The following is a 27,897-nucleotide window of genomic DNA, read 5'->3' on the forward strand; positions in this document are numbered from 1 at the left end:
TTCTTGGCAATTTCTCGCATGGAATAGCCTTCATTTCTCAGAACAAGAATAGACTGAAGAGTTTCAGAAGAAAGTCCTTTGTTTCTGGCCATTTTGAGCCTGTAATCGAACCAACAAATGCTGATGCTCCAGATACTCAATTAGTCTAAAGAAGACAAGTTTTATTGCTTCTTTAATCAGACAACAGTTTTCAGCTGTGCTAACATAAATGCAAAAGGGTTTTCTAATGATCAATTAGCCTTTTAAAATGATAAACTTGGATTAGCTAACACAACGTGCCATTGTAACACAGGAGATGGTTGCTGATTATGGGCCTCTGTACGCCTATGTAGAAATTTCATAAACAAATCTGCCGTTGCCAGCTATAATAGTCGTTTATAACATTAACAATGTCTACACTGTATAGCCGGGTAGCCTAGTGGTTAGAGCGTTGGACTAGTAACCGGAAGGTTGCAAGTTCAAATCCCTGAGCTGAGAAGGTACAAATCTGTTGTTCTGCCCCTGAACAGGCAGTTAACCCACTGTTCCTAGGCTGTCATTGAAAATAAGAATTTGTTCTTTACTGACTTGCCTAGTTAAATAAAGGTAAAATAAAAAAATACAAAATTAATGGACCAACAAAAAACTTGTTTTTATTTCAAAAACATTTCTCTAAGTGACCCCAAACTTTTGAACAGTAGTGTAAATACTGCTATATTCATTGTTTTTGGACTTTGCAATTCTCCTTGACTGTCTAGCTCTTATTTTGGTGATTGTTAGTTCTGATAGATTTTCTACATACAGTGCCTTTGGAAAGTATATAGACCCCTTGACTTTTTCCACATGTTACATTACAGCTTTATTCTTAACTGTATTTTTAAAATTTTAAATACTCAGCAATCTACACAGAAAACCCCATAATATTTAAACTCCCCAAATACAGGTGTGCCAAGCTTTAGCATCATATCCAAGAAGACTCAATGCTGTAATCCAGACTGGAATCGCTGCCAAATGTGCTTCAACAAAGTACTGAGTAAATGGTCTGAAAACTTACGTAAATGTGATATTTCCGTTTTTGAAGTTTACACTGAAAGCATTTTTGTTTTTTACACTGTTTGGATTGAAGTGACCTGAAAAAAACATTTGGTGGCCTAATAATTTCAATGGCAGAAAAATCCCTGTAAAACTAGCTAAAACTCTCAAGAAACTATTCTTGTGGATCACAGACAGCTGGGTAGAGAAGTGTGTCAATGACCACAATAAAGGCACAAGGATTTTATCATAGCCAGCCATATCAGCTAGACAGACTGACCACCTCATCCTCACGCAGTGGGGTTTGGTGACATGGTACTTTTGCCATAAAAAATGTAATTACTAGAACAGGATAAAAAAAAATATTTAGACTATGGTAATTTTACTGGAACACTTAAAAGGGTTCATCTGGGATTGGCACATGCATTTCTGGACTTTTAAATTAACGATACATAGCCATTGACCTCTGTTGTTTTTCAAATCTCAGATTGCCACTTTAAAATAACAGTACATTGTTGTAATTCTATTTCTGTAGCCTTGTCTGGTCGATGACTGGACTCAGAAGAGTAGTAATGCCTGCCAACCCAGGTCCAGTAAAATATCCTGCACTACTATCAAAAGAACAGTGTCAAGGGGGACAATAAAAAGGCACCAGGACTCTATAGTAAGCCATATCAGCCAGACTGCTAGGCTGACATTGAGTCCTGTAGCCTTGTGTGAAAATGACTGGATTCTATGTAGTAATGCCCTACTATCTATCCACCCATCCATCGCCAGATGTCCTCGCCACATAACCCACAGCTGTCTTAGAAGGAAAGGCTTCCGAGTATGCCTTTTCTCCACCAGCCTTGAATCTGGAGAGGCTGAGGGTGGGGAGGGGAGGAGAGGAGAGGGATGCGAAGGAGAGAGTAGGAGAGGGATGGGGAGGAGAGGGATGGGGAGGTGAATGGAGGGTTGAGAAGAGAAAAGGGAGGAGAGGGGTAGATGGAAGGGAGGGGTAGAGGGAAGGGAGGAGAGAGAAGGGAGGGGGGGAGGAGAGGGGAGGAGAGGGGTAGAGGGAAGGGAGGAGAGGGGTAGAGGGAAGGGAGGAGAGGGGAAGGGAGAAGGGAGGAGAAGGGAGAGAGAAGGGAGGAGAGGGGTAGAGGGAAGAAAAGGGAGGAGAGGGGTAGAGGGAAGGGAGGAGAGGGATAGAGGGAAGGGAGGAGAGGGAAGGGAGGAGAGGGGTTGAGGGAAGGGAGTTAGAAGGGAGGGAATGGAGGGAGGGGTAGAGGGAAGGGGGAGAGAGAAGGGAGGAGAGGGGTAGAGGGAAGGGGGTAGAGAGAAGGGAGGAGAGGGGTAGAGGGAAGGGAGGAGGGAGAAGGGAGGAGAGAAGGGAGGAGAGGGATAGAGGGAAGGGGGTAGAGAGAAGGGAGGAGAGGGGTAGAAGGAAGGGATGAGGAGGAGAAGGATGGAGGGATTGGTGCTGGCAGACTCGTCCTCTCTCTCTCAGCGTTGCTTTAGAATCAAAGGCTTTGTGTCATTAGTGACAACCAGATAAAGAAACGCAGCATAGAAACTTAACGGAAATGGCAGCAGAGAGTTAATATCAGACAACCTTGAGAAAGTGTGTGATCTTGTCCCTGGACTATGACATAGCCACAGACTAACATCAACCACAAAATGAATAGAGTATACTCTAGCCATACCAGCTAGTTCTGTGTAATAGTAGAGCCAATGCTACTCTTTCAAGAGTATAACCCCTACTATTACTTTATCACTACTAGCCTCTTAACTGGAGCGGCACTAGAGCTAAGTTGATGTGCATGTCTCCCACCCAGAACCTGTATACGTCAGGATCTCAGTTCACGTACAAAGTAAACAGCCCCGAAGCTGCCATGGCCGATCTCGTGGAGGTCACAGAAGACTTCCTCTGGGTCATCTTTAAAGAAGAGGTCGGCCTGTTCCGGGTCCTTTGGCACACCCTTCCGCGTGGACGAGGGCATGGTGGGTGGGTGGGTGCTAGACGGTACCGTGGTTACCGCGGTGTTCCACCTCACTGCAGCTCCTCCTCCTCATCCACGCGCCCCGCATTCACCATAGCAACCTGGACGGAACACAAATGTATACGTTTGAGAGGGAGTAAGGCCAACACACAACAAAGAGCTGACATGTAGTGTATCAGTTTGGTGTATTCATATGATCGCTTCACAACATGACTTGTCAACTAAATGGACAATAGAGCGTTTCGAGATGACATTTACCAACCAGGACCTACAGGATAAACATGCAGAAACATACACACAGTTCAAAACACCTGATTCGGTACCAACCCCTGTCTACAACCGTATCCTACTCATCACCATTTAACGTATGTGCGTTGGTCACGTGGACAGTTGGCAGGGTAGAGGAAAGGGAAGGAGACGGTCATGCTCACTATCTCGTCCTGCTGTTCAACCATGCAGAAAATCACTCTCTCTCTCACACACACACACACACACACACACACACACACACACACACACACACACACACACACACACACACACACACACACACACACACACACACACACACACACACACACACACACACACACACACACACACACACACACGGACACACACAGAGGACAGCTGCAGCCGCTCACTGTGAGTCATTGGTGCATCACTTCCACACACAAACACACAGAGAGAGAATAGAGAGGGCCACGTGATCACACACACGTAGGCTTGGGCGATATACTGTTTATACGTATACCGGAGTATTTCCAAATACTGACCATATGATTTCCAATACCGTAAAAAATATTAAATATAGATATATAGTATTTTTTGTATTTTTTTAGTGATGGGAATCATTTATGCGGAGGCTGCCTGAGTCCATGCTACACTACTGCTTATAAACTAGAACTATAAGAAATCTAAGATGTATCAAATGATATCCAGTTCAGGGCTCTAGCTATGCATTAAATGGTTTGGTAACTTTCTGCTCATAGTACTGTAGTACAGTGCCTTGCAAAAGTATTCACCCACCTCTGCGTTTTCCCTATTTTGTTGCATTACAACCTGTAATTTAATTGGATTATATTTGGATTTCATGTAATGGACATACACAAAATCAAGTTTTCATTTTTTTTGTCTTATTTCTTTGTCTTATTTTTGCATCTTCGAAGTGGTAGGCATGTTGTTTAAAAAAAATGATACAACCCCCCCCAAAAATCTATTTTAATTCCGGGCAACAAAATAGGAAAAATGCCAAAGGGGGTAATTACTGTCGCAAGCCACTGTAAGTGGCTAGATGTCAAGATCAAGCTTTTTGGTTACAGCCGAGACATTCAATCCCCTTCTGGATCAAGATTCCCGTTGCCTAAATTGTTTAGTGCGTAGAAAAAAGTGCACACTGAAAAAAATATATAAACGCAACATATAAAGTGTTCCCATGTTCCATGAGCTGAAATAAAATACCAGAATTTTTCACAAAAAGCTTCTCTCAAATGTTGTGCACAAATTTGTTTACATTCCTGTAAGCGAGCGTTTCTGCTTGCCAATATAATCCATCCACCTGACAGGTGTGGCACATCAAGAAGCTGATTAATCAGAATGTATCATTCCACAGGTGCACCTTGTGCGGGGGACAATAAAGGCCACTAAAATGTGCAGTTTTGTCACAACATGATGACACAGATGTCTCAAGTTGAGGGAGCGTGCAATTGGCATGCTGATTACAGGAATGTCCACCAGAGTTGTTGCCAGAGAATTTAAACTACCATAAGGCGCATCCAACACTGTTTTAGAGAATTTGGCAGTATGTCCAACCGGCCTCACAACCGCAGACAATGTGTATGGCGTTGTGTGGGCGAGCGGTTTGCTTATGTCAGCATTGTGAACAGAGTGCCCCATGGTGGCAGTGGAGTTATGGTATGGCCAGTTATAAGCTACAGACAACGAACACAATTGCATTTTTATCAATGGCAATTTGAATGCACAGAGATACTGTGCCGAGATCCTGAGGCCCATTGTCGTGCCATTCATCCGCCGCCATCACCTCATGTTTCAGCATGATAATACACGGCCCAATGTCACAAGGATCTGTACACAATTCCTGGAAGCTGAAAATGTCCCAGTTCTTCCATGGCCTGCATACTCACCAGATGTCACCAGATGTTCATTGAGCATGTTTGGGATGTGTACGACAGCGTGTTCCAGTTCCCACCAATATCCAGCAACTTTTCACAGCCATTGAAGAGGAGTGGGAAAACATTCCACGTCACAATCAACAGCCTAATCAACTTTATGCATGAGACAAAAGGTGGTCACACCAGATACTGAATGGTTCACGGCCCCTACTTTTTTTTTTTTTTTAAAGGTACACTACATGACCAAATGTATGTAGACACCTGCTCATCGAACATCCGATTCCAAAATTATGAGCATCATTATGGAGTTGGTCCCCCCTTTGCTGCTATAACAGACTCCACTCTTCTGGGAAGGCTTTCCACTAGATGTTGGAACATTGCTGAGGGGACTTGCTTCCATTCAGCCACAAGAGCATTAGTGAGGTCAGGCACTGATGTTGGGCAATTAGGCCTGGCTCGCAGTCAGCATTCCAATTCATCCCGAAGGTGTTTGATGGGGTTGGGGTCAGGGCTCTGTGCAGGCCTGTCAAGTTCTTCCACACCGATCAACAAAACATTCCTGAATGGCCCTCGCTTTTTGCACAAGGGCATTGTCATACTGAAACAGGAAATGGCCTTCCCCAAACTGTTGCCACAAAGTTGGAAGCCCAGAATCATCTAGAATGTATGCTGTAGCGTTAAGAGGCCGAGCCCAAACCATGAAAAATAGCCCCTGATCATTATTCCTTCTCTACCAAATCTGACAGTTGGCAGTATGCATTGGGGCAGGTAGCATTCTCATGGTTTCTGTCAAATCCAGGTGAAGTGTGATTCATTACTCCAGAGTCCAATGGCGGCGTTTCCAAACCCATTTCATGAATCTCCAGACAAACAGTTATTGTGCTGACGTTGCTTCCAGGGAGGCAGTTTGGAACTCGGTAGTGAGTTGGAAGACAGACCGTTTCTGCGCCCATCAGTACTCGGTGGTCCCGTTCTGTGATCTTGTGTAGCCTACAACCTCGCGGCTGAGCTGTTGTTGCTCCTAGATGTTTCCACTTCACAATAAAATTACTTACAATTTACCGGGGCAGTGCTAGCAGGGCAGGAATTTGATATACTGACTTGCTGGAAAGGTGGCATCCTATGACAGTGCCACATTGAAAGTCACTGAGCTCTTCAGTAAGCCCATTTTACTGTCAATGTTTGTCTATTGAGTTTGCATGGTTGTGTGCTCGATTTTATACACCTGTCAGCAATGTGTGTGGCTGAAATAGCCTAATCCACTCATTTGAAGGGGTGTACACATACTTGTGTATATATAGTGTATCTGTAATCAACAGATGCATATCTGTATTCCCAGTCATGTGAAATCCATAGATTAGGGCCTAATTAGTTCATTTATAATTGCCTGATTTCCTTATATGAAATCTGTCAAATCCTTGAAATTGTTGCATTTATATTTTTTGTTCAGTATACATAGCGCCCCTTGTGTGCACTTCCGGTAATACCATATACCTCGGTATGGTACAGAAACACTATGAACATCTGCATACCGCTCAACCCTACACACACAGCGAGTGTAGCCAGGCAGAGACAGTCAGACAATGATCATCATCATAATTCTCATGAGCTTCATTGTTTTCAGATACAATGTGTCATATCAAACAATCTACTGTTCCAAAAGGCATGGCCATATTTGTTCCTTTTTCACATGAAAGGCATGGAATGACACGGATTATGTAGAACCTTCGGAACAATGGTGTGTTCCGTGTGGTACATGCAGACTTGGCTTCCTGCCTGACTTCTTATCTAGCTCTACAATGACAGACAGTTCATTATGTTCTCATGCTAACTAACTGTAGTGTGGTTGAGGTATTTCTCCTGAGCCGCAGCAGACCCTCTCTGAGCTGGTTACCACACCTCAGACGTCACTGACTATTTGGTAGGAAACAGTGTGAATCACCTATAAATAATGGATGACAAGCCTGGTTAAAGGGGTTCTAATGTGTAAGCTACAATACTGTACATTGTGTTGTACTCTTGGTATTCCATCATTGTGTTTAACTAAAGTTCAGTTCTCACATACATTATCATTGCTACGTAATACCCGTGATAAACATGGGTTCAAACATAAAAAAACAAACATGAATTGGTTCCACCATTGATGTTAGTAATGGGAGAACTACTGCCAATTTATCACAGTTCAGGATCAAGATTCATCACAGTTCAGGGTCAAGATTTGTCCATGTGTTCTGGATGCCATGTCTCTGGCTGGACTGGAGAAAATTATAGACACAGAACAATAAATACACCCGTAAGCTATAGATAAACTACAAGCCTTCATTGACCCTTCCGACATATGCCAACAGGGAAAACACAGTGTGTGTGTGTGTGTAAGCCATGTTTTGTTTCCATTTACCCCAAATCCATATAAAGCATTTCAAGTGTGTGTGTGTGTGTGTGTGTGTGTGTGTCTCCCTCTTTATTGCATCATCCCAGTCTGTCTCCACTCCCCCCCCCACCACTCAATCTGAATACACAGTTTACACCAGATAAAAGAACAGAGAGAGAGAGGGTTGGGGGGGGAGAAGAGAAGAGAGGTTGAGTGAGAGAGATGAGAAAGAGAACAGAGAAATTAAGAGAATAAAGAGATGAACAGAGAGAGAGAGAGAGAGAGAGAGATGGGTCAGGGATAGATAGAAGGATAGAGGGTCAGAGATAGATAGAAGGATAGAGGGTCAGAGATAGATAGAAGGATGGAGGGTCGGAGATAGAGCCATTAAATTCTACAACCACCTAAAAGGAAGCGATTCACAAACCTTCCATAACAAAGCCGTCACAAACAGAGAGATGAATGAACCTGGAGAAGAGTCCCCTAAGCAAGCTGGTCCTGGGGCTCTGTTCACAAACACAAACACACCCTACAGAGCCCCAGGACAACAGCACAATTAGACCCAACCAAATCATGAGAAAACAAAAAGATAATTACTTAACACATTGGAAAGAATTAACAAAAAAACAGAGCGAACTAGAATGCTATTTGACTCTACACAGAGAGTACACAGCGGCAGAATACCTGACCACTGTGACTGACCCAAAATTAAGGAAAGCTTTGACTATGTACAGACTCAGTGAGCATAGCCTTGCTATTGAGAAAGGCCGCCGTAGGCAGACATGGCTCTCAAGAGAAGACAGGCTATGTGCACACTGCCCACAAAACGAGGTGGAAACTGAGCTGCACTTCCTAACCTCCTGCCCAATGTATGACCATATTAGAGACATATATTTCCCTCAGATTACACAGATCCACGAATAATTTGAAAACAAACTCAAATTTGATAAACTCCCATATCTACTGGGTGAAATTCCACAGTGTGCCATCACAGCAGCAAGATTTGTGACCTGTTGCCACAAGAAAAGGGCAACCAGTGAAGAACAAACACCATTGTAAACACAACCCATATTTATGCTTATTTATTTTCCCTTGTGTACTTTAATTGTTACAACACTGTATATATACACATGTGACATTTGTAATGTCTTTATTGTTTTGAAACGTATCTATGTGTAATGTTTAATGTACATTTTTATTGTTTATTTCACTTTTGTATATTATCTACCTCACTTCATTTGGCAATGTTAAAACATGTTTCCCATGCCAATAAAGCCCCTTGAATTGAATATATCGAAGGATAGAGGGTCAGAGTTAGATAGAAGTATAGAGGATCAGAGATAGATAGAAGGATAGAGGGTCAGAGAAAGAGAGAAGGATAGAGGGTCGTGGATAGATATATAGAAGGATAGAGGGTCAGAGATAGATAGAAGGATAGAGGGTCAGAGATAGATAGAAGGATAGAGGATAGGGGACAGATATATAGAAGGATAGAGGGTCAGAGATAGATATATAGAAGGATAGCGGGTCAGAGATAGAAGGATAGCGGGTCAGAGATATATAGAAGGATAGCGGGTCAGAGATAGATAGTAGGATATAGGGTCAGAGATAGATAGAAGGATAGAGGGTTTGGGGATAGATAGAAGGATAGAGGGTCAGGGATAGAAGGATAGAGGATAGAGGGTCAGGGATAGAAGGATAGCGGGTCGGAGACAGATAGAAGGATATAGGGATGGGAATAGATAGAAGGATAGAGGGTTGGGATAGATAGAAAGAAGGATAGAGGACAGGGTCAGAGATAGAAATGGAGCAAATGAAGAGGTCACATGGCCTCTCTAGGGCCCCTTTGCTTCCATCTCTCTTCCCTCTTTTCTTGCTCCCCCCCCCCCCCCCTTCAGGAATGTATGATATGATGCAACTAGGCAACAACAGGTTGAAACTGTGCTGTTGGTCCTCACTACCCGCTTACACCATGTGTGTGTGTGCACGCGCATATTGAAATAATTGCAGATCTATCTATGAATGACACTGTGCTGAGGGATGTGATTAGGGACGCGGCTTAGGCAGATTAGGGAGTTAGTGCGTGGGTGTGTGTGTGTGTGTGTGTGTAAATCGAAGCATGTGTGCTCACGTGTGTGTGCGCGAGTGAGCATACATACATGCGTCCGTGCGAATGAGTTGAGCGTAGGCACACACATGTCCTCACCTTTGCAATTGCACACAAACATACACTCCCGTTAAGAATATTGGTAAACAGACATGCGCTCACATATCCTCTTGCCCAAATACACACATTTCACCCACCAATATGGTGGTTTCTCACGCTGTGGGCTCCCTGAGGCCACTGCACTGCCATTACTAATTCATCTTCAAACGTGATGCTAAGAAAGAAGACCATCAGGCTGCTGAATATTACATTCTACAGCTCTGCTCTGATACACACACGCGGAAACGTCTTCACGGGACCAAAAAGACCAAAATGGACCTGGGGCTTGATATGCATACATTGTTTTAAATGGAGACCCATATAGACCTGGTCAGAGTCAGACCGATCCGAGTGAGGGAAGCAGCAGAAAAGTAATTTTTTAAGCGACTTTACTAACCGGAGCTGATAAAGAGCGAGAGAAGTGATAGAGAGAGGCAGAGAGAGAGGCAGAGAGAGAGAGAGAGAGAGAGAGAGAGAGAGAGAGAAGAGAGAGGTGCCGCTCTAGCAGGCGGGGGAGGGGCAGTACTGGGAGAGAGAGACACGGAGAGCAGGGAAGAGGGAGGGAGAGACCGCAACCAACCAACAAGCCAACTCTCACTAGTAGACCAAGAGATGCTATAGCTAGGTTATTTATCATCCACTATGATAGATGCTATAGCTAGGTTATTTATCATCCACTATGATAGATGCTATAGCTAGGTTATTTATCATCCACTATGATCGATGCTATAGCTAGGTTATTTATCACCCACTATGATAGATGCTATAGCTAGGTTATTTATTATCCACTATGATAGATGCTATAGCTAGGTTATTTATCATCCACTATGATAGATGCTATAGCTAGGTTATTTATTATCCACTATGATAGATGCCATAGCTAGGTTATTTATCATCCACTATGATAGATGCTATAGCTAGGTTATTTATCACCCACTATGATAGATGCTATAGCTAGGTTATTTATAACCCACTATGATAGATGCTATAGCTAGGTTATTTATCATCCACTATAATAGATGCTATAGCTAGGTTATTATTATTATGATTTATCATCCACTATGATAGATGCTATAGCTAGGTTATTTATTATCCACTATGATAGATGCTATAGCTAGGTTATTTATCATCCACTATGATAGATGCTATAGCTAGGTTATTTATCATCCACTATGATAGATGCTATAGCTCGGTTATTTATCATCCACTATGATAGATGCTATAGCTAGGTTATTTATCATCCACTATGATAGATGCTATAGCTAGGTTATTTATCACCCACTATGATAGATGCTATAGCTAGGTTATTTATTATCCACTATGATAGATGCTATAGCTAGGTTATTTATCATCCATGATAGATGATAGCTAGGTTAGATGCTATAGGTTATTTAGCTATGATAGGTTATTTATCATCCACTATGATAGATGCTATAGCTAGGTTATTTATCATCCACTATGATAGATGCTATAGCTAGGTTATTTATCATCCACTATGATAGATGCTATAGCTAGGTTATTTATCATCCACTATGATAGATGCTATAGCTAGGTTATTTATTATCCACTATGATAGATGCTATAGCTAGGTTATTTATCATCCACTATGATAGATGCTATAGCTAGGTTATTTATTATCCACTATGACAGATGCTATAGCTAGGTTATTTATCACCCACTATGATAGATGCTATAGCTAGGTTATTTATTATCCACCATGATAGATGCTATAGCTAGGTTATTTATCATCCACTATGATAGATGCTATAGCTAGGTTATTTATCATCCACTATGATAGATGCTATAGCTAGGTTATTTATTATCCACTATGATAGATGCTATAGCTAGGTTATTTATCACCCACTATGATAGATGCTATAGCTAGGTTATTTATTATCCACTATGATAGATGCTATAGCTAGGTTATTTATCATCCACTATGATAGATGCTATAGCTAGGTTATTTATCATCCACTATGATAGATGCTATAGCTAGGTTATTTATCATCCACTATGATAGATGCTATAGCTAGGTTATTTATTATCCACTATGATAGATGCTATAGCTCGGTTATTTATCATCCACTATGATAGATGCTATAGCTAGGTTATTTATTATCCACTATGATAAATGCATGAAGACCTCTAACAAGCAGCACAGGGGTCAATGAACCCCTGATCAACTGAGTCAGCCCAGCATGAGAGTCACCCACTAGTGCCCGCTGCCCGCACTACAAAGACTCAATGCACGCAAGTACACACACACACACACACACACACACACACACACACACACACACACACACACACACACACACACACACACACACACACACACACACACACACACACACACACACACACACACACACACACACACACACACACACACTGAAACAGCAGGAGAGCTCTACTCCACTGAGCACCACCTGGTACAGTGAGATAGATGTTGATAGTTTGGGTGTACAGTGCATTCAGAAAGTATTCACACCCCTTGACTTTTTTCCACATTTAGCTGTGTTACAAAGTGGGATTAAAATGGATTTAATTGTATTTTTTTTGTAAACAATCTACACAAAATACCATGATGTCAAAGTGGAAGAAAGATTGTAACATTTGTAAGAAATTAACTTCATTAATGTGGTTGCTACCATGATTTGTGAGAAAGTTAGACACAAAAATCATACCCCCAAGACATGCTAACCTCTCACCATTATAATAATGAAGAATGGAGCCGAAGGAGATTGTTCTATTGCGTGTGTTTTTTCGCATTATTTGTACCTTATTATGTACGTTATGTTTCTGCCACCGTGTCCTATGACCGAAAAGAGCTTCTAGATATCAGGACAGCAATTACTCACCCCGTACTGCAGGAATACTTATTTTTCAACGAGTCAGACGAGAATTATTTATATGAGACGACCGACAAGGCCCTCATCCCTGTCATTCACAGGAGAAAAAGACAAAGGTATCAGAGACTGAGGTATTAGGGATGAAGGTCCGGGTGCCTTGTAAGGATCCAATGCCGAGATGGCAATCTACTTTTACCATCGGCCCTATTAGCCAACGTACAATCAATCGATAATAACAACAGACAAACTACGATCACATATATCCTACCAACGTGACATTAAAACTGCATTATTTTATGTTTCACCGAGTCGTGGCTGACCGACGACATGAATTACAAACAGTTGGCGTTAAAATTAACTCAAACAGCACTTTCGTGCGTTTTGCCAGCAGCTCTTCGTTGTGCATCCAGCATTGCGCTGTTTATGACTTCAAGCCTATCAACTCCCAAGATGAGGCTGGTGTAACCGAAGTGAAATAGCTAGCTAGTTAGCGCGTGCTAATTGTCGTTGTGTTGCTGGTTCGAGCCCAGGGAGGAGCAAGGAGAGGGACAGAAGCTATACTGTTACACTGGCAATACTATAGTGCCTATAAGAACACCCAATAGTCAAAGGTTAATGAAATACAAATGGTATAGAGGGAAATAGTCCTATAATTCCCATAACAACTACAACCTAAAACTTCTTACCTGGGAATATTGAAGACTCATGTTAAAAGGAACCACCAGCTTTCATATGTTCTCATGTTCTGAGCAAGGAACTGAAACGTTAGCTTTCTTACATGGCACATATTGCACTTTTACTTTGTTCTCCAACACTTTGTTTTTGCATTATTTAAACCAAATTGAACATGTTTCATTATTTACTTGAGGCTAAATTGATTTTATTGATGTATTATATTAAGTTAAATAAGTGTTCATTCAACCTATCTCACTACAGTAAGACAGACCGTTCCTCATCATTACATAGTCCTATAACCTAGCTCACTACAGTAAGACAGACCATTCCTCATCATTACGTAGTCCTATAACCTAGCTCACTACAGTAAGACAGACCGTTCCTCATCATTACGTAGTCCTATAACCTAGCTCACTACAGTAAGACAGACCGTTCCTCATGACGTAGTCCTATAACCTAGCTCACTACAGTAAGACAGACCGTTCCTCATTACGTAGTCCTATAACCTAGCTCACTACAGTAAGACAGACCGTTCCTCATTACGTAGTCCTATAACCTAGCTCACTACAGTAAGACAGACCGTTCCTCATTGCGTAGTCCTATAACCTAGCTCACTACAGTAAGACAGACCGTTCCTCATTACGTAGTCCTATAACCTAGCTCACTACAGTAAGACAGACCGTTCCTCATGACGTAGTCCTATAACCTAGCTCACTACAGTAAGACAGACCGTTCCTCATTGCGTAGTCCTATAACCTAGCTCACTACAGTAAGACAGACCGTTCCTCATGACGTAGTCCTATAACCTAGCTCACTACAGTAAGACAGACCATTCCTCATGACGTAGTCCTACAACCTAGCTCACTACAGTAAGACAGACCCTTCCTGATGACGTAGTCCTATAACCTAGCTCACTACAGTAAGACAGACCGTTCCTCATTACGTAGTCCTATAACCTAGCTCACTACAGTAAGACAGACCGTTCCTCATTACGTAGTCCTATAACCTAGCTCACTACAGTAAGACAGACCATTCCTCATGACGTAGTCCTATGACCTAGCTCACTACAGTAAGACAGACCATTCCTCATGACGTAGTCCTATAACCTAGCTCACCTAGCTCACTACAGTAAGACAGACCGTTCCTCATTACGTAGTCCTATAACCTAGCTCACTACAGTAAGACAGACCATTCCTCATGACGTAGTCCTATAACCTAGCTCACTACAGTAAGACAGACCGTTCCTCATTACGTAGTCCTATAACCTAGCTCACTACAGTAAGACAGACCGTTCCTCATTACGTAGTCCTATAACCTAGCTCACTACAGTAAGACAGACCGACGTAGTCCTATAACCTAGCTCACTACAGAAAGACAGACCGTTCCTCATCATTACATAGTCCTATAACCTAGCTCACTACAGTAAGACAGACCATTCCTCATCATTACGTAGTCCTATAACCTAGCTCACTACAGTAAGACAGACCGTTCTCTCATTACGTAGTCCTATAACCTAGCTCACTACAGTAAGACAGACCATTCCTCATTACGTAGTCCTATAACCCAGCTCACTACAGTAAGACAGACCGTTCCTCATTGCGTAGTCCTATAACCTAGCTCACTACAGTAAGACAGACTGTTCCTCATGACGTAGTCCTATAACCTAGCTCACTACAGTAAGACAGACCGTTCCTCATTGCGTAGTCCTATAACCTAGCTCACTACAGTAAGACAGACCGTTCCTCATTACGTAGTCCTATAACCTAGCTCACTACAGTAAGACAGACCGTTCCTCATGACGTAGTCCTATAACCTAGCTCACTACAGTAAGACAGACCGTTCCTCATTGCGTAGTCCTATAACCTAGCTCACTACAGTAAGACAGACCGTTCCTCATGACGTAGTCCTATAACCTAGCTCACTACAGTAAGACAGACCGTTCCTCATTACGTAGTCCTATAACCTAGCTCACTACAGTAAGACAGACCATTCCTCATGACGTAGTCCTATAACCTAGCTCACCTAGCTCACTACAGTAAGACAGACCGTTCCTCATGACGTAGTCCTATAACCTAGCTCACTACAGTAAGACAGACCGTTCCTCATGACGTAGTCCTATAACCTAGCTCACTACAGTAAGACAGACCGTTCCTCATTACATAGTCCTATAACCTAGCTCACTACAGTAAGACAGACCATTCCTCATTGCGTAGTCCTATAACCTAGCTCACTACAGTAAGACAGACCGTTCCTCATTACGTAGTCCTATAACCTAGCTCACTACAGTAAGACAGACCGTTCCTCATTACATAGTCCTATAACCTAGCTCACTACAGTAAGACAGACTGTTCCTCATTGCGTAGTCCTATAACCTAGCTCACTACAGTAAGACAGACCATTCCTCATGACGTAGTCCTACAACCTAGCTCACTACAGTAAGACAGACCCTTCCTGATGACGTAGTCCTATAACCTAGCTCACTACAGTAAGACAGACCGTTCCTCATTACGTAGTCCTATAACCTAGCTCACTACAGTAAGACAGACCGTTCCTCATTACGTAGTCCTATAACCTAGCTCACTACAGTAAGACAGACCGTTCCTCATTACGTAGTCCTATAACCTAGCTCACTACAGTAAGACAGACCGTTCCTCATGACGTAGTCCTATAACCTAGCTCACTACAGTAAGACAGACCGTTCCTCATTACGTAGTCCTATAACCTAGCTCACTACAGTAAGACAGACCGTTCCTCATTACGTAGTCCTATAACCTAGCTCACTACAGTAAGACAGACCGTTCCTCATTACGTAGTCCTGTAACCTAGCTCACTACAGTAAGACAGACCGTTCCTCATTACGTAGTCCTATAACCTAGCTCACTACAGTAAGACAGACCATTCCTCATGACGTAGTCCTTGACCTAGCTCACTACAGTAAGACAGACCATTCCTCATGACGTAGTCCTATAACCTAGCTCACCTAGCTCACTACAGTAAGACAGACCGTTCCTCATGACGTAGTCCTATAACCTAGCTCACTACAGTAAGACAGACCGTTCCTCATGACGTAGTCCTGTAACCTAGCTCACTACAGTAAGACAGACCGTTCCTCATGACGTAGTCCCTATGACCTAGCTCACTACAGTAAGACAGACCGTTCCTCATGACGTAGTCCTATAACCTAGCTCACCTAGCTCACTACAGTAAGACAGACCGTTCCTCATTACGTAGTCCTATAACCTAGCTCACTACAGTAAGACAGACCATTCCTCATGACGTAGTCCTATAACCTAGCTCACTACAGTAAGACAGACCGTTCCTCATCAGAGAGTCACTGCTCCATCACGTGTGCGCCAGACAGACACAAAGGAACTTTAGAAAAGATGTGCCATTGCCTGCACTCAGCCTCTGCCAAGGCTTCCAACAACATTATCTTCCATCATGCTTGGTCCAGTTGTAGTCGATTTTGTGCTATAGCCCAACTGTCGTTTTAGCAGAGGTGGCCAATATCGAATATCACAATGTTTTATGTGTATATAGTCACAATAGGACAATGGTTGACATCGCTCAAACCTCACCAATACAAATCTGCCAAATTGTGCATAATGTATGGTTGTTGGGAAGGACAGAGGGACAGAGAGAGATAATTAGATAATGATCATTTCACTTTATATTACTAGCATGATATTACAGAGTAGGATTAGTGCTTTTGATATTACACTGTGGTATTCAATCCCATAGAGAATCACTGCACTTCAGTAAAGCCTTACTAATCAAGACGGAGAGCCTGGGTGCAGTAATAATGCTTCACATCACGACTGTGGAGTACACGTGTACTTTACAGTATTAATAACTCACGTTAACACATGGTCATTTCGTCTCATATGGATGTGAATGGGTGATTTGTGTTGATTCAATTGTAATGAACATGAACTATAGGACATAGGAGTATGCCTGTGAGGGGGAATTCAGCAGTAGAGATGAATGTGAGATGTATTCTCTCACCGCGCTGAAACATGGGTTATACGCATGCGCACACGGACGGACACACATACAGTAGAGTTCGGAATCAACCACCCCCTCTTCCCTTCGGTAACCCCCTCCCTCACACTCCAACACTAAAACCCAGCCCTCCCTCCATCCATCTGAAAACCCAGCCCTCCCTCCATCCATCTGAAATCCCAGCCCTCCCTCCTACAGTAAAACCCAGCCCTCCCTCCTCCAGTAAAACCCAGCCCTCCCTCCATCCATCTGAAATCCCAGCCCTCCCTCCATCCATCTGAAAACCCAGCCCTCCCTCCTACAGTAAAACCCAGCCCTCCCTCCTACAGTAAAACCCAGCCCTCCCTCCTACAGTAAAACCCAGCCCTCCCTCCTACAGTAAAACCCAGCCCCCCCTCCTACAGTAAAACCCAGCCTTCCCTCCTACAGTAAAACCCAGCCTTCCCTCCTACAGTAAAACCCAGCCCTCCCTCCTACAGTAAAACCCAGCCCTCCCTCCTACAGTAAAACCCAGCCTTCCCTCCTACAGTAAAACCCAGCCTTCCCTCCTACAGTAAAACCCAGCCTTCCCTCCTACAGTAACACCCAGCCCTCCCTCCTACAGTAAAACCCAGCCCTCCCTCCTACAGTAAAACCCAGCCCTCCCTCCATCAGTAAAACCCAGCCTTCCCTCCATCAGTAAAACCCATACTTCCCTCCTACAGTAAAACCCATACTTCCCTCCTACAGTAAAACCCATACTTCCCTCCTACAGTAAAACCCATACTTCCCTCCTACAGTAAAACCCATACTTCCCTCCTACAGTAAAACCCAGCCTTCCCTCCTACAGTAAAACCCAGCCTTCCCTCCTACAGTAAAACCCATACTTCCCTCCTACAGTAAAACCCATACTTCCCTCCTACAGTAAAACCCATACTTCCCTCCTACAGTAAAACCCAGCCTTCCCTCCTACAGTAAAACCCAGCCTTCCCTCCTACAGTAAAACCCAGCCTTCCCTCCTACAGTAAAACCCATACTTCCCTCCTACAGTAAAACCCATACTTCCCTCCTACAGTAAAACCCATACTTCCCTCCTACAGTAAAACCCAGCCTTCCCTCCTACAGTAAAACCCAGCCTTCCCTCCTACAGTAAAACCCATACTTCCCTCCTACAGTAAAACCCATACTTCCCTCCTACAGTAAAACCCATACTTCCCTCCTACAGTAAAACCCATACTTCCCTCCTACAGTAAAACCTAGCCCTCCCTCCTACAGTAAAACCCAGCCTTCCCTCCTACAGTAAAACCCATACTTCCCTCCTACAGTAAAACCCATACTTCCCTCCTACAGTAAAACCCATACTTCCCTCCTACAGTAAAACCCAGCCTTCCCTCCTACAGTAAAACCCAGCCTTCCCTCCTACAGTAAAACCCAGCCTTCCCTCCTACAGTAAAACCCAGCCTTCCCTCCTACAGTAAAACCCATACTTCCCTCCTACAGTAAAACCCATACTTCCCTCCTACAGTAAAACCCATACTTCCCTCTTACAGTAAAACCCAGCCTTCCCTCCTACAGTAAAACCCAGCCTTCCCTCCTACAGTAAAACCCAGCCTTCCCTCCTACAGTAAAACCCAGCCTTCCCTCCTACAGTAAAACACATACTTCCCTCCTACAGTAAAACCCAGCCTTCCCTCCTACAGTAAAACCCATCCATCCCTCCTACAGTAAAACCCGGCCCTCCCTCCATCCATCCATGCGAAAACCCGGCCCTCCCTCCATCCATCCATGCGAAAACCCGGCCCTCTCTCCATCCATCCATGTGAAAACCCGGCCCTCTCTCCATCCACCCATGTGAAAACCCAGTTCTCTCTCCATCCATCCATGTGAAAACCCAGTTCTCTCTCCATCCATCCATGTGAAAACCCAGTTCTCTCTCCATCCATCCATGTGAAAACCCAGCCCTCTCTCCATCCATCCATGTGAAAACCCGGCCCTCTCTCCATCCATCCATGTGAAAACCCAGCCCTCCCTCCATCCATCCATGTGAAAACCCGGCCCTCTCTCCATCCATCCATGTGAAAACCCGGCCCTCTCTCCATCCATCCATGTGAAAACCCGGCCCTCTCTCCATCCATCCATGTGAAAACCCGGCCCTCTCTCCATCCATCCATGTGAAAACCCAGCCCTCCCTCCATCCATCCATGTGAAAACCCAGCCCTCCCTCCATCCATCCATGTGAAAACCCGGCCCTCTCTCCATCCATCCATGTGAAAACCCGGCCCTCTCTCCATCCATCCATGTGAAAACCCGGCCCTCTCTCCATCCATCCATGTGAAAACCCAGCCCTCCCTCCATCCATCCATGTGAAAACCCGGCCCTCTCTCCATCCATCCATGTGAAAACCCAGCCCTCTCTCCATCCACCCATGTGAAAACCCAGTTTTCTCTCCATCCTTCCATGTGAAAACCCGGCCCTCTCTCCATCCTTCCATGCGAAAAACCCGGCCCTCCCTCCCTCTGAAAACTCGGCCCTCCCTCCCTCTGAAAACTACACCCTACCAAAAACATTGCCCCCTCAGCCTTGGCTATGGGCTCCCCAACTCTCTGAGCTCTCTCTGCTGTATGACTCAACAGCCAGCTTTGCTCCTGGCGTTCTGTGTGTATGTGCTTCTCTTCTCCCAGTGAAGTTTAATTCTGAGCGATTGCTCTACAAAGGCAGCAGCAGCATCATCATGCCGGCTTGAGTATGTAGAGCAGCAAGAAAGGAGCAACCACTACCAACCATTAGGGCTCAACACAACAGCCATTAGGGCTCAACACACCAACCATTAGGGCTCAACACAACAGCCATTAGGGCTCAACACACCAACCATTAGGGATCAACACAACAGCCATTAGGGCTCAACACACCAACCATTAGGGCTCAACACACCAACCATTAGGGCTCAACACACAGCCATTAGGGCTCAACACACCAGCCATTAGGGCTCAACACACCAACCATTAGGGCTCAACACACCAACCATTAGGGCTCAACAACAGCCATTAGGGCTCAACACACCAACCATTAGGGCTCAACACACCAACCATTAGGGCTCAACACAACAGCCATTAGGGATCAACACAACAGCCATTAGGGCTCAACACACCAACCATTAGGGCTCAACACACCAACCATTAGGGCTCAACACAACAGCCATTAGGGCTCAACACACCAGCCATTAGGGCTCAACACACCAACCATTAGGGCTCAACACACCAACCATTAGGGCTCAACACACCAACCATTAGGGCTCAACAACAGCCATTAGGGCTCAACACACCAACCATTAGGGCTCAACACACCAACCATTAGGGCTCAACACACCAACCATTAGGGCTCAACACAACAGCCATTAGGGATCAACACAACAGCCATTAGGGATCAACACACCAACCATTAGGGATCAACACACCAACCATTAGGGCTCAACACACCAACCATTAGGGCTCAACACAACAGACATTAGGGATCAACACACCAACCATTAGGGATCAACACACCAACCATTAGGGATCAACACACCAGCCATTAGGGGCTCCAACACGCCAACAATTAGGGGCTCCAACACACCAACCATTAGGGGCTCCAACACGCCAACCATTAGGGCTCCAACACACCAACCATTAGGGCTAAACATACCAACCATTAGGGGCTCCAACTCACAACCCATTAGGGCTCCAACATGCCAACCATTAGGGCTCCAACACGCCAACCATTAGGGGCTCCAACACACCAACCATTAGGGCTCCAACATGAATCACAATGAATGACACCAAGATGTTGTCTGTATCATGTACGGCTCACACATCATAGGGTCTTACAGTATAATGACTAGATGTTGTCTGTAACATGTACGGCTCACACATCATAGGGTCTTACAGTATAATGACTAGATGTTGTCTGTAACATGTACGGTTCACAGATCGTCAGGATGCAGATACAGGTCTAAAAGGGCCACATCCATCATGATTTTTAAATGAAGTGAGAATTCCCAGAACAATTTTTGGGATACCAAAAATATTTTGTCGTAATGCCGAAGTGGAATCGCCCCTGTACAGTAGCTGTCTGCTAGTGTCGAACGGCCACATGCATCATTACCTTAGTGTGTGATGGAGTTCTGCTGTTCTCTAGGCCAAGAGGGGGTCTATAGTCCACTCAGCTGTTTCATGGCTGGGACAGATGGAGAAAAACCTGAGGAAACAGAGGAAAGAGCATACTTACATAAATAAATCAAGTATAGAAAACTTCAGCATGACATAACTGATCAAAACGGGTTGAAATGACGTAATTCACTTCAACAGAGTTTGTACTTAAACAAATATGTACGTATCAGAAGTGCACTGTAATAATTCATAACCCTTACAGGTTGTTTGAGCACACTGTTAGTGACTAGTACAGAGTACAGTCTAGGCCTATCATACCCTGAGTTGGTTAGGTGGTAGAGCATCCCCATCCAAGAAGATACAACAGAGCTCTGGTCTGGCAGCAGCTAGCTAGCTACAGTACTGTCACATCTACAAGAGCTCTGGTCTGGCAGCAGCTAGCTAGCTACAGTACTGTCACATCTACAAGAGCTCTGGTCTGGCAGCGGCTAGCTAGCTACAGTACTGTCACATCTACAAGAGCTCTGGTCTGGCAGCAGCTAGCTAGCTACAGTACTGTCACATCTACAAGAGCTCTGGTCTGGCAGCAGCTAGCTAGCTACAGTACTGTCACATCTACAAGAGGTCTGGTCTGGCAGCGGCTAGCTAGCTACAGTACTGTCACATCTACAAGAGCTCTGGTCTGGCAGCAGCTAGCTAGCTACAGTACTGTCACATCTACAAGAGCTCTGGTCTGGCAGCAGCTAGCTAGCTACAGTACTGTCACGTCTACAAGTGCTCTGGTCTTGCAGCATCTAGCGAGCTACAGTACTGTTACATCTACAAGAGCTCTGGTCTGGCAGCAGCTAGCTAGCTACAGTACTGTCACATCTACAAGAGCTCTGGTCTGGCAGCAGCTAGCTAGCTACAGTACTGTCACATCTACAAGAGCTCTGGTCTGGCAGCAGCTAGCTAGCTACAGTACTGTCACATCTACAAGAGCTCTGGTCTGGCAGCAGCTAGCTAGCTACAGTACTGTCACATCTACAAGAGCTCTGGTCTGGCAGCAGCTAGCTAGCGACAGTACTGTCACATCTACAATAATCACATCCTGTTTACAGTAAGGCACTGAAGTTAAACTGCTAAAAATGTGGCAAAAAATCTAACTTCAGGTCCTGAATAGAGAGCATTACTTTTGGGGCGAACCTAAGTCCAACAACACATCACAGAGCCACACTTTTCATATTTTCAAGCATTGTGGTGGCTGCATCATGTCATGGGTATGCATCATGTTATGCTTGTTATCAACAAGGATTAGTGAAGTCTGGCACCTAGCTCCAGTCTGGCTGTCAGTGGCAAGACAACAAAATAACATGTTGTGAAGTGAACATCCATCCAACCAGACAACAGCCAAAAGAAAAGAGACTCACATTATTCATCCAATGATCGCTGAGCTCTTCCAAGATAACTACTTCCTCTTTCTCCAAATTATTTACTCCTCTCCTCTAGATAACACAATCCTCACATCTCTCTCTCTCCTCTAAATAACACAGGCCTCACATCTCTCTCTCCTCTAGATAACACAGGCCTCACATCTCTCTCTCTAGATAACACAGGCCTCACATCTCTCTCTCTAGATAACACAGGCCTCACATCTCTCTCTCTCCTCTAAATAACACAGGCCTCACATCTCTCTCTCTCCTCTAGATAACACAGGCCTCACATCTCTCTCTCTCCTCTAGATAACACAAGCCTCACATCTCTCTCCTCTAGATAACACAGGCCTCACATCTCTCTCTCTAGATAACACAGGCCTCACATCTCTCTCTCTAGATAACACAGGCCTCACATCTCTCTCTCTCCTCTAGATAACACAAGCCTCACATCTCTCTCCTCTAGATAACACAGGCCTCACATCTCTCTCCTCTAGATAACACAGGCCTCACATCTCTCTCTCTCCTCTAGATAACACACGCCTCACATCGCTCTCTCTCTAGATAACACAGGCCTCATATCTCTCTCCTCTAGATAACACAGGCCTCACATTTCTCTCTCTCCTCTAGATAACACAGGCCTCACATTTCTCTCTCTCCTCTAGATAACACAGGCCTCACATCTCTCTCTCTCTCCTCTAGATAACACAAGCCTCACATCTCTCGCTCCTCTAGATAACACAAGCCTCACATCTCTCTCTCTCCTCTAGATAACACAGGCCCCACATCTCTCTCTCTCTAGATAACACAGGCCTCACATCTCTCTCTCTCCTCTAGATAACACAAGCCTCACATCTCTCTCTCTCCTCTAGATAACACAGGCCTCACATCTCTCTCTCTAGATAACACAGGCCTCACATCTCTCTCTCTCCTCTAGATAACACAAGCCTCACATCTCTCTCTCTCCTCTAGATAACACAGGCCTCACATCTCTCTCTCTCTCCTCTAGATAACACAGGCCTCACATCTCTCTCTCCTCTAGATAACACAAGCCTCACATCTCTCTCTCTCCTCTAGATAACACAGGCCTCACATCTCTCTCTCTCCTCTAGATAACACACGCCTCACATCGCTCTCTAGATAACACAGGCCTCACATCTCTCTCTCTCTAGATAACACAAGCCTCACATCTCTCTCTCTCCTCTAGATAACACAGGCCTCACATCTCTCTCTCTCTAGATAACACAGGCCTCACATCTCTCTCTCTCCTCTAGATAACACAAGCCTCACATCTCTCTCTCTCCTCTAGATAACACAGGCCTCACATCTCTCTCTCTCCTCTAGATAACACAGGCCTCACATCTCTCTCTCTCTCCTCTAGATAACACAAGCCTCACATCTCTCTCTCTCCTCTAGATAACACAGGCCTCACATCTCTCTCTCTCCTCTAGATAACACAAGCCTCACATCTCTCTCTCTTGGTAACACAGGCCTCACATCTCTCTCTCTCTAGATAACACAGGCCTCACATCTCTCTCTCTCTAGATAACACAGGCCTCACATCTCTCTCTCTCCTCTAGATAACACAAGCCTCACATCTCTCTCTCTTGGTAACACAGGCCTCACATCTCTCTCTCTCTAGATAACACAGGCCTCACATCTCTCTCTCTAGATAACACAGGTCTCACATCTCTCTCTCTAGATAACACAGGCCTCATATCTCTCTCCTCTAGATAACACAGGCCTCACATCTCTCTCTCTCTAGATAACACAGGCCTCACATCTCTCTCTCCTCTAGATAACACAGGCCTCTCATCTCTCTCTCCTCTAGATAACACAGGCCTCACATCTCTCTCTCTAGATAACACAGGCCTCACATCTCTCTCTCCTCTAGATAACACAGGCCTCACATCTCTCTCTCCTCTAGATAACACAGGCCTCACATCTCTCTCTCTCTCTAGATAACACAGGCCTCACATCTCTCTCTCTAGATAACACAGGCCTCATATCTCTCTCCTCTAGATAACACAGGCCTCACATCTCTCTCTAGATAACACAGGCCTCACATCTCTCTCTCTCTAGATAACACAGGCCTCACATCTCTCTCTCTCTAGATAACACAGGCCTCACATCTCTCTCTCCTCTAGATAACACAGGCCTCACATCTCTCTCTCCTCTAGATAACACAGGCCTCACATCTCTCTCTCTCTAGATAACACAGGCCTCACATCTCTCTCCTCTAGATAACACAGGCCTCACATATCTCTCTCCTCTAGATAACACAGGCCTCACATCTCTCTCTCCTCTAGATAACACAGGCCTCACATCTCTCTCTCCTCTAGATAACACAGGCCTCACATCTCTCTCTCTAGATAACACAGGCCTCACATCTCTCTCTCTAGATAACACAGGCCTCACATCTCTCTCCTCTAGATAACACAGGCCTCACATCTCTCTCTCTCTCCTCTAGATAACACAAGCCTCACATCTCTCTCTCCTCTAGATAACACAAGCCTCACATCTCTCTCTCTTGGTAACACAGGCCTCACATCTCTCTCTCCCCTAGATAACACAAGCCTCACATCTCTCTCTCCTCTAGATAACACAAGCCTCACATCTCTCTCTCCTCTAGATAACACAGGCCTCACATCTCTCTCTCTCTCCTCTAGATAGCACAAGCCTCACATATCTCTCTCCTCTAGATAACACAGGCCTCACATCTCTCTCCTCTAGATAACACAGGCCTCACATCTCTCTCTCTCTCCTCTAGATAGCACAAGCCTCACATATCTCTCTCTCTAGATAACACAGGCCTCACATCTCTCTCCTCTAGATAACACAGGCCTCACATCTCTCTCTCTCTCCTCTAGATAACACAAGCCTTACATATCTCTCTCCTCTAGATAACACAGGCCTCACATCTCTCTCTCTTGGTAACACAGGCCTCACATCTCTCTCTTCTAGATATCATAGGTCTCATATCAATTCAATTCAAAGGGCTTTTCGGCATTGGAAACATTGCCAAAGCAAGTGAAATAGATAAACAGAAGTGAAATAAACAATAAAAAGTAAACATGACAATCACAGGTTTCAAAGGAATAGACATATCTCAAATGCCATATTATGGCTATTTACTGTACAGTGTTATAACAATGTGAAAATAGTTCAAGTACAAAAGGGAAGAGAAAAAATATGGGTTGTATTTACAATGTTTGTTCTTCACTGGTTGTGAATCTTGCTGCTGTGATTGTACACTGTGGTATTTCACCCAGTAGATATGGGAGTTCAGAAAAATCCTCCCTCTAGATACCACAGGCCTCAGATCAGGTATAACAAGCCACAGTTTGAATAATAAAGGACAAAAAGAGGACCTAAATGTATTTTGCTTCTTGTGAGTGTCGCTACATGATTTATAACCTAAAGTGATGCAGAAGGCTTGGGAAAGTTGAGCACTCAAGTCTTGCCTTCTTGTCCTCCCTCCTTCAGAAAGAGAGGAGCCAGAGAGAGAGAGAGAGAGGAGTCAGAGATAGAGAGAGAGGGGCAGGCAGGCAGAGAGAGAGGCTGGCAGAGAGAGGCAGGTAGAGAGGCAGGCAGAGAGAAGAGAGAGAGAGAGGCAGAGAGAGAGAGAGAGGCAGAGAAAGTCAGAGAGAGAGAGGCAGAGAGAGAGAGGCAGAGAGAGAGAGAGACAGAGAGAGAGAGAGAGAGAGAGAGAGAGAGAGAGCATAGCCTTGCTATTGAGAAAGGCCGCCGTAGGCAGACATGGCTCTCAAGAGAAGACAGGCTATGTGCTCACTGCCCACAAAATGAGGTGGAAACTGAGCTGCACTTCCTAACCTCCTGCCCAATGTATGACCATATTAGAGAGACATATTTCCCCCAGATCACACAGATCCACAAAGAATTCGAAAACATATCCAATTTTGAAAAACTCCCATACCTACTGGGTGAAATTCCACAGTGTGCCATCACAGCAGCAAGATTTGTGACCTGTTGCCACGAGAAAAGGGCAACCAGTGAAGAACAAACACCATTGTAAATACAACCCATATTTATGCTTATTTATTTTATCTTGTGTCCTTTAATTATTTGTACGTTGTGTATATATGTATATGTATATATATATATATATATATATATATATGTATATATATATATATATGTATGTATATGTGTATGTGTGTATATATATATATATATATATGTATGTATATATATATATATATATATATAATATGACATTTGTAATGTCTTTACTGTTTTGAAACTGTTGTATGTGTAATGTTTACTGTTAATTTTTGTTGTTTTTCACTTTATATATTCACTTTGTATGTTGTCTACCTCACTTGCTTTGGCAATGTTAACACATGTTTCCCATGCCAATAAAGCCCTTGAATTGAATTGAATTGAATTGAGAGGCAGAGAGAGAGGCAGGCAAAGAGAGAGAGGCAGGCCAAGAGAGAGAGCATGGCAGAGAGGGAGAGCATGGCAGAGAGAGAGAGAGGCAGGCAAAGAGAAAGAGAGCATGGCAGAGAGAGAGAGCATGGCAGAGACAGAGATGCAGGGAGAGAGAGAGAGATGCAGGGAGAGAGCGAGAGAAGAGGAGAAGAGATTGGCCAGAGGTTGAGAGAGAGAATGAGGGGAAGAAAGGGGGTCCTATATTTTGTGTGTGATGTGACTAACAGTGCTAGGTCAGAGAACGCCTCGTAGCCAAGGGCAGGAGACGGCCTTCAGACACTGTTATTGCTGTGTGTGTGTGTGTGTGTGTGTGTGTGTGTGTGTGTGTGTGTGTGTGTGTGTGTGTGTGTGTGTGTGTGTGTGTGTGTGTGTGTTAGACTGTGTCTGTGAGAGTGTGTGAGTGATCTATGTGCAGGACAAACTGTGTGCAGACATCCTTCAGACACTCATTGATGTGTGTGAGTACGTCAGTGTGTGATTATTAGTGTGTGTACCCATAACTGTGTGTGTGTGTCCATGACAGTGTGTGTGTGTGTACCCATGACAGTGTGTGTGTGTACCCATGACAGTGTGTGTATGTACCCATGACAGTGTGTGTATGTACCCATGACAGTGTGTGTGTGTGTACCCATGACAGTGTGTGTGTGTACCCATGACAGTGTGTGTATGTAACCA

The 27,897-nt window shown here is 44.3% G+C and overlaps 1 protein-coding gene across 2 annotated transcripts in view; it reads right to left on the reverse strand.

Moving 5' to 3' along the window:
• LOC118371984 (serine/threonine-protein kinase TAO3-like) overlaps nt 1–27,897 on the reverse strand; it is a 151,809-nt gene that overhangs the window by 62,923 nt on the left and 60,989 nt on the right. For both annotated transcript variants that reach the window (XM_052479222.1, XM_052479223.1), the window contains exons 2-3: nt 21,351–21,443; nt 2,862–3,094 (exon numbers count right to left, since the gene is read on the reverse strand). In XM_052479222.1, coding sequence (XP_052335182.1) covers nt 2,862–2,993 — 132 coding nt within the window. In that variant the 5' untranslated portion in view covers nt 2,994–3,094; nt 21,351–21,443. The remainder of the gene's footprint in view (nt 1–2,861; nt 3,095–21,350; nt 21,444–27,897) is intronic.

The sequence above is a fragment of the Oncorhynchus keta genome, chromosome 25, assembly GCF_023373465.1.
Source record: "Oncorhynchus keta strain PuntledgeMale-10-30-2019 chromosome 25, Oket_V2, whole genome shotgun sequence".
Lineage (NCBI taxonomy): Eukaryota > Metazoa > Chordata > Actinopteri > Salmoniformes > Salmonidae > Oncorhynchus > Oncorhynchus keta.